The sequence below is a fragment of the Mangifera indica genome, chromosome 18 (assembly GCF_011075055.1).
Source record: "Mangifera indica cultivar Alphonso chromosome 18, CATAS_Mindica_2.1, whole genome shotgun sequence".
NCBI classification, from domain to species: Eukaryota; Viridiplantae; Streptophyta; class Magnoliopsida; order Sapindales; family Anacardiaceae; genus Mangifera; species Mangifera indica.
Window position 1 is genome coordinate 8,554,228 of NC_058154.1, and position 11,746 is coordinate 8,565,973.

The window sequence follows — 11,746 nt, forward strand, 5'->3', positions numbered from 1 at the left end:
GAAAGCACACTTTTAATATCTTCTCTTCCGAAGTTCTATCCGTAAACATTTGTCGAAGCCATTTTGCTTTCTGGCAACAAATTGAGTTGCACTTATCGACCTGACAAAATGGCCGCGAAATCGCAGTTAATTGCGGGACTGACCTTGCCATTACCTACTGCTTCTTCTTCTTCTTCAAGCTCTAGCAACAGTCTAGGCATGGTCAAGAAGCCCCTCACCACGTCGTTTTTTAATGGAGGAGGTATGAAATAAACTACGTCTTTGGGATGCTCTGTGTGTGTGTGTGTGTATATTTTTTATGAGAAATATGACATAAAATGAAAGAAACTATCGAAGATACTCTATTTTGGTGGTTATTGTAGTAGCTAAATGAGTTTTTTTTTTTTTTTAAATTAATGTTATCGGATATTCAGTATAGTGAAAACTGGAACATTTTATTGATCGTATGGCTTGTTTATGTTGCTGAGTTGTCTCGATTTCAACAGAATTAGTTATATTTTTTTATGTGAATTTTATTGTCTGGATATTAGTCTTTTAATTATCTTCAAATTCAATGTTAACTTGTAGCTTCACTTTGTGTGCTCAACATTGGAACTTGAATAAAAAACATTGACTTAATTTGGAGAATAGTGGATGGAGAAAAGAGATAAAAACATTACACCGGAATTGTCTTGTTGAATTTGCTGAGTTGATAATGTGTGAAAGTTGATGTGGGGAAACTGATTTGAGGTAAAACTGAATAGGCTTCATATTTGTAAAACACAAAAATAATTGTGTAATTCTCAATATTTCATAAGAAGGAATTACAATCATTATATAGGGGATTAAAAACCTAATTTAGGAAGGACTATCAATACATTCTTATTTTATATGATATAATTACCTAATCCTATTTTAGGGAAATCCTAACCTAATATGTACAACTCAACACTCCTTCTCAAGATGGAGCATATAAATCATATGTATCAAGCTTGTTACAAATGAACTCAATATAGGGACCTCGAAGAGACTTAGTGAGAATAGCTGCAAGTTGAGCGTTGGAGCTAACATGATTGGTAGTGATACATCTAGACAAGACCTTTTTCTGAATGAAGTGACAATCAATCTCTATATGTTTAATCCTTTCATGAAAAACTGGATTAGAAGAAATATAAAGCACTGCTTGATTGTCACAAAGAAGCTTCGTTTGAGATATCTCTATAAATTTTAACTCCTGAATCAATTGTTTTAACCAAACAAGCTTACAAGTAGCCAATGTCATAGCATGGTATTCTGCTTGTACACTTGATCTAGCAACAACATTTTGCTTCTTACTTTTCCATGCGACTAAATTGCCACCGATGAGGATACAATATCTTGAAGTTGAATGCCTATCAGATGGAGAACCTGCTCAATCTGCATCGGAATATTTGACAATATGTGTATGACCTCTATCTTCATACATAACCCTTTGCTTGGTGCCCTCTTAATATACCTTAGGATTCGAATGGTTGTATCCCAATGAGAGTCACACGGAGATTGCAAGAACTGACTGACAACACTAACTGAGAACGAGATATCTGGTCTTGTGATAGTAAGATAGTTGAGCTTGCCTGCTAACCTCCGATATCTTCCAGGATCTACGAGCGGCTCCCCCTGTCTTGACATGAGTCTAGTATTAGGGTCTATAGAAGAATCAATGGGTTTACAATCCAACATCCCTGTCTCTTCCAAGATATCCAAGACATATTTTCTTTGAGATATTACTATACCTAATTTAGACTGAGCAACTTCTATCCCAAGGAAGTATCTATGTAGTTCCAAGTCTTTGGTCCACAAATGATTAAATAGATGTTTCTTTAATTGATCAATATCCTCTGGATTATCACTAGTGATAACAATATCAGCGACATAAACAACAAGATAAATGCACTCTCCTTGTGATGTATGCCTATAAAATATAGAAGGAACAATATCAGTATAAACAGTAGGACCAGACGAGGGTGGAGGTGTTGGCTTGAGAAGAGGGATCAAAGTAGGTATAGGTAAGATGTCTGTGACAGAAAACAGTTCAAATGGAGAAGAGAAGTAAGAAGACGACCCAAAAAAGGTAACATTGGCAGAAACAAAGTAACGACGCGTAAAGGAACAATAACATTTGTAACCCTTTTGAAGCCAAAAGTAACCTAGGAAGATAAATTTAATAGACCGAGCAGATAGTTTATCATGGCTAGGAGACAAATTATGAACGAAACAGGTGCAACCAAAGACTCGTGGAGAAAGAGGAAACAACACGGAATCAGGAAAAAGGATAGAGTGAGGAACCTGATTTTGTAAAAGTAAGGAAGACATTCGATTGATAAAGAAACACGCTGTGAGGACTGCATCTACCCAAAAGTGTAAAGGAATATGGGCATGTAGAATCATAGTGCAGACAGTCTCAAGAAGATGTCTATTTTTGCACTCAACAATCCCGTTCTTTTAGGGAGTATAAGCATATGATGTTTGGTGGATAATACCTTATGAAGACATAAAGTTGGCAAAACAAGTAGACAAATATTCACAAGCATTATCATTACGCAAACTACAAATAGATGTATTAAATTGAGTTTTAATTTCAACACAAAACGATTAGAATATAGAAAACAATTTAGACCGGTCTTTTATTAAAGATAGCCAAGTGCACCTTGAAAAATCATCAATGAAAGTTACAAAATAATGAAAACCTAAAACAAATTTGACTCGGCTAAGTCCTCACACATCCGAATGAACTAACTCAAATGAGGACTTAGCTTTATTATTGACACGCTTTGGGAATGAAGAACGAGATTGCCTCCCAAGTTGACAGGATTCACATTGAAAAGACGATAAACTCGATAGATCAGGAACCATTTTTTAAGACTTGGATAAACTTAGGTGCCCTAAACGGTTGTGAAGCATGGTTGGAGACTCAGTAGTAGTATAGGCAATAGAAGAAGGCAAATAGAGGTGATAAAGTCCTCGTAACTCAAGTCCTATGCCAATCGTCTGTCTCGAACCGCAATTATGTATAACAACAGAGTTTTTAGTAAAAGTAATTGGACAATTCAAGGTGCGTGTAAGTTTGCTAACAAACACAAGATTAAAAGGACAGTGAGGAAGATAAAGAATAGATCTTAAAGGTAAAGAAGGTAGTGGTTGGGTAGAGCCCACAACTTTAGCCAAGACTTGTGTACCATTAGCTAGAGTGATAGAGGATAACAATGTAGAATGAGATAAATGAGAAAATAATTTAGAGTTACCAAATATGTAATCAGAAGCACTAGAATCTAGGACCCAAGGTCCCAAGTTAGAAGACTAAGTGAGACAGACAACTGAATTACCAGAATGAGCGAGAAAGACAACCAAAGATTGAGATGACTGTTTGACGGCCTAGAATTGTAGATATTCTTCATAATTGACATATGTAAAAATCAAAGAGGGTTGAGAAGATTGGTCTATAAACATTTTGAGTTGACTTGTAGGATGACTTAACTAGACCTGTGCAACATTTGCATTCTGAGTGGGTCACTTATGTAATTTATAACACTTCTCCTTAGTATGCCCCCACCAGCTACAGTAACTATATCTAGGACGACCCCCCTGTTTCCTTCAGCATTCTGGATGATGTGTTTTCTCAGCTGCTTCAACTCTTTTCCAATAGCACAGGATCTAGATCATAGCTCTTAATTCCTCTGTCTTGGCTTCCAATAAGGAATTACAATCATTATATAGGGGATTAAAAACCTAATTTAGGAAGGACTATCAGTACATTCCTATTTTACATGATACAATTACCTAATCCTATTTTAGAGAAATCCTAACCTAATATGTACAACTCAACAATATTTATTTCTAAATGCTTTTGATTTGGAATTTTCTAATAATAAAAAAGAAATTTTGGAAGTATTGAAATTGAGTGTTTTCTTGAGCAAGTTAATCGTATATCATTGGTAGAAGTAATTGATTAGAAACAATTAAAAATTGGTGCCAGACATAAAAGGTTCATTAGATGGGTAATGGCCTAATATTTAACATAATATTCTTGTTTTAAGAGTTGCATCAACTAAATTATAAGGTCAATTGACTACTCAAGAATGTGAAGTTTAAGGTTACATTTGGGTGGGTGTGTGACTGCATAATTATGCATAAGGATCAATACTCTTGGTGGATAGTACTGTAATTGGAGAGGGACTACACAATGCTCAGTTCTGTTTCTCTCTCTCTCTCCCTCTCTCTTTTTGGAATCTGTTGTTGCATCTGTGAGTGTGAGAAAGAGATAAGCAATAGGCACTTGAATACTATTTTAATCCCATTCACAATTTTTGTTGTGATTACAGTGGGACCTCTAAGAGTTACAAGGTTAAGAATTGCTCATTCCAGCCTATCACACTGTTATAGACAAGGTGGAGGAGCACTAGGCACCCGCATGAATCTTTTCGACCGGCTTGCGCGAGTTGTCAAGGTAAGATTTGGGACTTGTTCATGAGCATTTATAGCATAGTAACATGGTACTGAATTAAGCTTTAAATCCATCTAGTAGCTTCTGTAGCTATCTTACTCTATTTATACAATCTTTCTTCTCATATATGTGCAGTCATATGCAAATGCACTCATAAGTTCCTTTGAAGATCCAGAGAAAATTTTAGAGCAATCAGTACTGGAAATGAACGATGACTTGGTAAAGATGCGCCAGGCCACAGCACAAGTAAGCCATTTATTTACCCAAATTTCCTCTTATTGTGATTACCTTTAACATCTTGCTCTCATTAATTCATTTCAAGTTTATGCTCCTGTACCTTCGCTTTAATGGTCATGTGAGAATTAAATTTTCCTTCTTCTTCTTTTTTTTTTTTTTTAAGAAAAGATAATTCTTATTTTTATTACCTACGTCTCTTATTTTCTCGAATTTCCTTTTGTTGCCATTACCTACTTTTATTCACTTCTAATGAAGGTGTTAGCATCCCAAAAGCGGTTGGAAAATAAGTACAAAGCTGCAGAACAAGCTTCTGAAGATTGGTAATATTTTCTATCAATTGAATTATTATTTAATTTTCAAAAGTGTAATGCTGGATCAATAGCATCATTCTGTGTTGGTTTTTATATAGGTATCGTAAGGCACAGCTTGCTCTTCAGAAAGGTGAAGAAGATCTCGCTCGTGAAGCTCTCAAGAGGCGTAAATCTTATGCTGTAAGCTGTCATAAATGTCATGATTTATTCTAGGATGTGTTCAAGTTTCTGAATTTGATTCCTAACATATTTTTAACATATAGATCTAATGCTACCATCACATTAATTACTAACTCACTGCAACTTTCTACAGCTTCTTGTTATATGTTTCTTTCAATTTTGTCATGGAAATAATGTGTTAACATTTAGTACGCTGTAGTTTGATTGGATCCGGTCCATGGGTTTTGATGAATAAAGTTATCACCTCAGTGAATTGTTCAAAAATAAAGGAATTTTTACTTTATCTATTGGTTGATTTATTAGTATGTTAAAAATGTCAGAAAGGTAGGTATAAACATCCCTCTCTATAAAGCATGTTGTTGAATTGGTTTGGCAAATTTTTAGCAATATGCTTCAACAAATTTACAGTCCAAGCCTTAGTCTTATAATACTTTGCTTTTTGTGATGTGTTTGTGTGCTGTAATAGTAAGCAGACAAAGAAATTCAATAAAAGCACATTAGGATAATCTTTTATCTTGAGAAGCTATATGTGCATGATTAATCCCAGATGAATAATGCCTTTGAGTAGTAGAATAAACTGTTTACTCATAGGCAGATGAAAGTAAGTATACAATTAATTATTCTATGCTGTTAGTATTTTCATGTTAGAGGGTGCAAGTGCAGAAGAGTACAAGTTTGGGGATGGGGGATGCTTTTGGAAAAAGCTGAATATATGGAACAGTTGTAATTTCTTTGTTCTCAACATTTTGCAGGATAATGCTAGTTCTTTAAAAGCTCAACTTGACCAGCAAGGGGTCTTGTTGAGAATCTTGTCTCAAATACACGGGTATGCTTTCTGTTAATACTATTTGTCTGGTTCTCATGGTTGATAAAATGATTATGCAATCGTTTGTGCAAGAGCCATTTATTTAATTCTGTAACTTAAATTTAAAAGATTTGTTTTTCTAATTAGAATATGACCAGTGGAAGTTCATTTTGTTGAACAATGAATTGTTTGTAATTGTCATAAGTTGGATTTAATGGTTGAAAGAGAAGCAGTCTCTTGGAAAAATCAACAAACTCGTGCAAAAAATTCAGCCATTTTCTGATTCTGCCTCTGGTAAAGACTAGAAACCAACCAGAATAGCAAAGGAAAAAGATATTCGGTGATTGAAATTTTAGGACTTTGTTTGGTTTCCAGGACTACCATATTTTCTTGATCATATGCTGGCTAACATTGCACAAATAATTTTCTGTTACTGGACATTTAGCTTCTTTGATAAGATAGTCGTGTACATATTAATGATTTTTTATAGTTGCATTCCACATTTCTTTTGTGTAGCTTTTGGAAAGCAAGATACAGGAGGCAAAATCAAAGAAAGATACTCTGAAAGCACGTGCTCAATCTGCAAAGTTTGTTTCCTGCCTTAAATTCTATAAATAGGTTTCTTACTACTATAATAGTTTTAATTACTTAGTGCCCCTCATAATTGGTATTTTGGTGTTACTTAGGACTGCAACCAAAGTGAACGAGATGTTGGGAAATGTCAATACAAGCAGTGCTCTTTCAGCTTTTGAGAAGATGGAAGAAAAAGGTGAGACAGTTAGACATCTGAATCTGCAGTATAATTCCAATACAGTCCATATTTCTGGTGCCAACCTACAGAAGGCAATAGGCCATATTGATAATAATATGTGCATTGAATGTGAGCCTTTGTCATCGTTTAAGTTTTGTAGAGTATTTTAGGCATTTTTTTCTTGTGCAAGTTGACATTTTGCTAATGAAGTTGTTCCTGTGTGATTTTAAGCATCTGCATGTTTGACAATGGGCATGATCAGCCAGAGGAACATTTATGTTATTTTTATATTAAAAACTCCAGAAAAGTCTCTCTATAATGTGTGTTTTATTCACGCTGATAGCGTATATAGACCACGTACATTATAAGTGCAGTCATCACCTATTTATAATAATGCCATCTGAGTGTTTGCCTTCAAATGTGGTCAAGTTACTTAAGTTGCAAAGTGGTGTAGGGGTCCAGTCAAATAGTGTTTTTGGTGGTGATCTCCAACATTTAAACAAAATAATGTCTCATGCAAGTGTAATGTGAACCATGCAAGACATGTTAAACTAACGTTTGTCTCATAGCTTTAGCAACTTTTCATTGGGTTATATGGGCAGCTTGCGCCTATATATACCATGAAATTGCAATTGTTTTCTTTAAACCCCTGAATTGAGTAGGATTATATAGCATCGTGCTTCTTTTCTTCCATGTGCTGAATTCCTTAAATTGTACATGACATGTTTTTGTGTTATAAAATTAAATGAAATGTAATGTAAGAGAAAATAAATTGCAACAAGACTAGATTACATTTGTTTAGGGTTAAATAGTGTCTATAAAAAGTTGATTTGTAGTGTTATTAAACATTCATAGCCATCACATGAAACACTCTTCGGTTGCCAAAATACAGTATCACTTGGCATCACACATTTCTTTGTTCTGCCCTGAAAGGACACATGTAGTTAATGATTAAGGTCCGATAAACAGGTGAAAATTGGCAACTAATTAGGCAACTCGGCGATATTTTATTACAAAATTAAACTGAAAACTTGGTACCATTAACATGATAAAAGCTGGTTAATTGTACTTGTAAAGTATATCATTTGAATGTATAAAAGTTTACGATTTTTTAACTTTTGTTCTTAGATGTTAATCCTTCCTCTGACTTTATATTAATAATTGCTTTATAACACTTTATCATAAAGAAATAAATATGTGAAAGGTGTTCTTGGGCTTAGCTTGCTATTTTATATTTATTTAACTGATTTGTGGATATCAAAGAATTGATTTAGATTGTAATTGTTAGCAACACTCAATCTTAATAGTAGAGAGATAGAAGTAATTATGGTCTTTGGTGTCAGGAATAATCTCTTTTGCTCTGAACCTGATAATGATCTCTTTCAAACAAATTAGCAGTCAGCATCCCTTGAGTTGATGACTTAAGAGTTAGCATGATTATCATGTTCAAACAATAGAAACCATACGAATCTGCCTTACATGCATGAAAGAGGAATGCACTAAAAGGTCATGTTCAAGATGGCCCTGCATATATCATCCACCTACTGCTGCATTTGTATGTCTTTGTTGCCTATTGTATTAGCATTTTACATCTCCCAAATGGTACGATTGAGTTGCCAAAACTGCAGTGGACATGGTTAACTTGTTAAAAAATGCTGTCAATAGTTCCTTAGGGTATTTTTAGTTAGTGCTCTTCTAAAAGTCTTAGAAAAGAATCACACAACAGACCTTGACTGTTAAAGATATCACGTTTAAGAGAATAAATGTAACTTCAGCTTATTGAGTAAAATCTAATATAATAAATTAAAGTATCATAACCCGGCTTAAACCCTTTTTTATAGTTTTCTCAAGTTAAAGGTTACTTTTATCTTTTTACAAAATTTGGTTCTTTTAATGTCTGAGTTTTGTTATATGATCCTTTTTTGTGGTAGTTTCTGGAAAAAAAAAAAATCCCTGAATGATAGTACCCCATATTTCTTATGTAAAGCCAGTATAACCCATTTCTCAAATCAAAGTCTTGGTGTTTTATTCTATGCAACTCTGTTGTAGAAGCTTTCAACTATGGATATATTCTTTTCATTTTTTGCACTCGGCTTTCTCACCAACCAAGCCACATGCACTTTATTCTTTAACACTTGCACAATTGCCATCTCTACTATCACAAAATACCTTTCAGGTCAGTTCCTGTTCTTTCTAGCATTGCCACCATCCCCGTTGCTGCAGAAAATGTGTGCGTGTGATTCATCCTCGTTTGCATTCCTTCTCAATTGTCCATATATTTTCTATCACTAAGAGTTGCTGGGTTCCTTGCTTTTTTGATGACAATTTAATAAATACAGTTGATTTACAATTCTTGGTGTGGTCAATCTACTTGCTTAGTATGTTTTTTTGTGTCTGAAATTTCATGTCAGACCATTACATTGTGCACTTCAATGTTAAATGTACTTGACATTATCGCTAGCTAGAGACTGGATCTAAATGTTTTACACAAAACACTAACCCCATTACTTTTCAATGTCTTTATAGTGATGGCAATGGAGGCTGAAGCTGATTCTCTTAATCAGTTAACTACTGATGATCTTGAAGGGAAGGTACAGATTGTTTCTTTTTCCTTGCCTCTCATCATATCAGTTTCATGTCTGCTACATAAATGGATAACACCTGACATATTTATTGTAGTTTGCACTACTTGAGAGCTCATCAGTTGATGACGATCTTGCAAACCTTAAAAGGGAACTGTCCGGTAGCTCAAAGGTATACCCTAAACATGGAACATAAGATTTTCATAATGTTCGCAAACAATTTCTTTGTTCTGGTAAATTCTCCTTATGTAACATCTTCTTGCTGACAGAAAGTCAGAAGAAGCCTTTTTTTTTTTTTGATCTTTTTCTTGATACCAAATTTAGGAATTGCTTTAAGTAGAAAGAAAAATTACCCGTTATGCATGGCAAACTTAATTCTCCATTTATCTTTTTGGGAGTAAACTCAGAGGTAGTTCTTCGCTGGGAAAACCTAGAGAAATCACTTCAATCTGAAGCTGTAAAATTCTACTTCCCATTTTGACAATCTGATACTTCTTTTCCTTTTGTTCAATAAACAGAAAGGAGAGCTTCCTCCTGGAAGAGCGGCTGCAACAAGCATGACTTCTTTTCCTTTCCGAGATTCTGAAATTGAGAGCGAGCTGAATGAGCTGAGGCGGAAGACTAAGGAATTCTGAAGTTCATACCAATTCGAATGAATTACTGGAATTCATATTTTGAGTACAAAACTGAACAAGTTCTGTTATGCCTACAAGTTAACTTTGTAAATCTGAAAGGTCAAAAAGATTTAACATTGTATAGCTCAGAGGCCAAGCTAAAATCAGTAGCAATTTTTGATACTTACACTGCATTCCTGTTTATATGACGTTCTTTTTTATTTTTTGGGATGAGTTATCAAGTATTTATCGATTGATTGAGGTGTTTCGCACAAATAAATACAAAAATATTAGTTTATAGTTCAAGATTTTTCTGCCTTTTTTTATTTTCCTGAAATAAAGTAAGGGATAATTTTTGTTTTCTAGAATAACCCAATTGGGGTACTCTGATTTATGTTGTTATATAGTTATATGTTGTTATATAGTTAGATGATTTTAAATTATAAATAAAATAATGTTTAATTATGTAATTATTAATTGGATGTTTAATTAAATACTTAAAATTGAACAAATATAATATTGTTCTTTTCATATTTCTTATAAAATTTATCGAAAGTAGGAATCAATTAGTATAGATTCTACACAACATATAATAGGCATAAAAGAAATTTATAAAATTTAATTTTTAATTTTGATTAACCAACTTCTTAATTAGGAAATTAGTTAAAATTTTGTATACAATAGCCTAAACGTTTTTATAATAAGTAGGCTGAAGGATTATTTCCTATCAAAATTTTACTTTAATCTAAAAAATATATTCATAGCAGATAAAAAATGCAAATATTTACCCATAGACTAAGTGTTGTTAAAATTTTCAGTTAAAGATAAAGATAAAATCTTTATTTTATCTCTAAACTTTGAAATCTTAATATTTGATATCATATTCCCGTCTTAGTTTAGAAAACTAACAATTTCTTTTCATAATTAAACTTTAAAAAATTCACTCCTCCCCTTTTCTAAGTTTCATCTCCGGTGGCTTAGAAAATGCGACTGTCGATTGGGAAGAAGTGACTATCTTATTCAATGAAGGACGACCCATCGTTATCCAGATCGAAAAGAAGCAACAAAGTGTCGTCCTTTGTCACATCTTCCATATGACACTTTGTCGTCTTTCATGGTAGTGGGTGACCGTCCTTTGTATTCAAATTTGGAAGATGGATGGAAAACATCAACTGTCGATTGGAATAGTGATGACCAGAGAAGAAAAACAAATCCTAGAGGTGAAATCTAAACTTTTCAAACTTTGAAAATAGGAAGTGTTAGTTTTTAAAACCTATGGGAAAAAATTATACTAACTTTTTAAGGTTTTAGTGATAAAATGACAATTTTACATATTTCTCCAACTGAAAATTTTAATTACAGTTAGTCCATAGGTAAGTGTTTGAGTTTTTCATCTTTCGTAGATTTGTTTTTAAGCATTATTTGGATGTCATTTTATCATTTACAATAACACATCTCATATATTCCATAAATAAAATTTATTCATAGACATCTTTAATGATAAAATGACATCCAAATAATGCTTAAAAACAAATCTACGAAAGATGAAAAACTCAAACACTTACCTATGGACTAACTGTAATTAAAATTTTCAGTTGGAGAAATCTGTAAAATTGTCATTTTATCACTAAAACCTTAAAAAGTTAATATACCCTACACAAAGAACAAAATCAAACTTTTATATAACAAGCAACAATATATTATAACTCATAAATATAGAATAATGTTATGTGTACATATTTTTAAATATATAATTAAATGTAAAGATGATATATAATTATGTAACTGAAAATTACTTCATCATTAA

At 33.2% G+C, this 11,746-nt stretch overlaps 1 protein-coding gene across 1 annotated transcript; it reads left to right on the forward strand.

Moving 5' to 3' along the window:
- Window positions 1-10,245, forward strand: LOC123202165 (membrane-associated 30 kDa protein, chloroplastic-like). Its single transcript, XM_044617965.1, is given in 12 exon segments — window positions 1-241; window positions 4,338-4,462; window positions 4,595-4,705; window positions 4,952-5,016; window positions 5,106-5,187; window positions 5,940-5,976; window positions 5,979-6,013; window positions 6,509-6,579; window positions 6,679-6,761; window positions 9,270-9,334; window positions 9,423-9,497; window positions 9,844-10,245. Coding segments are annotated over 12 exon segments (999 nt in total). The 5' UTR covers window positions 1-108; the 3' UTR covers window positions 9,961-10,245.
- Window positions 10,246-11,746: the final 1,501 nt, after the last annotated feature.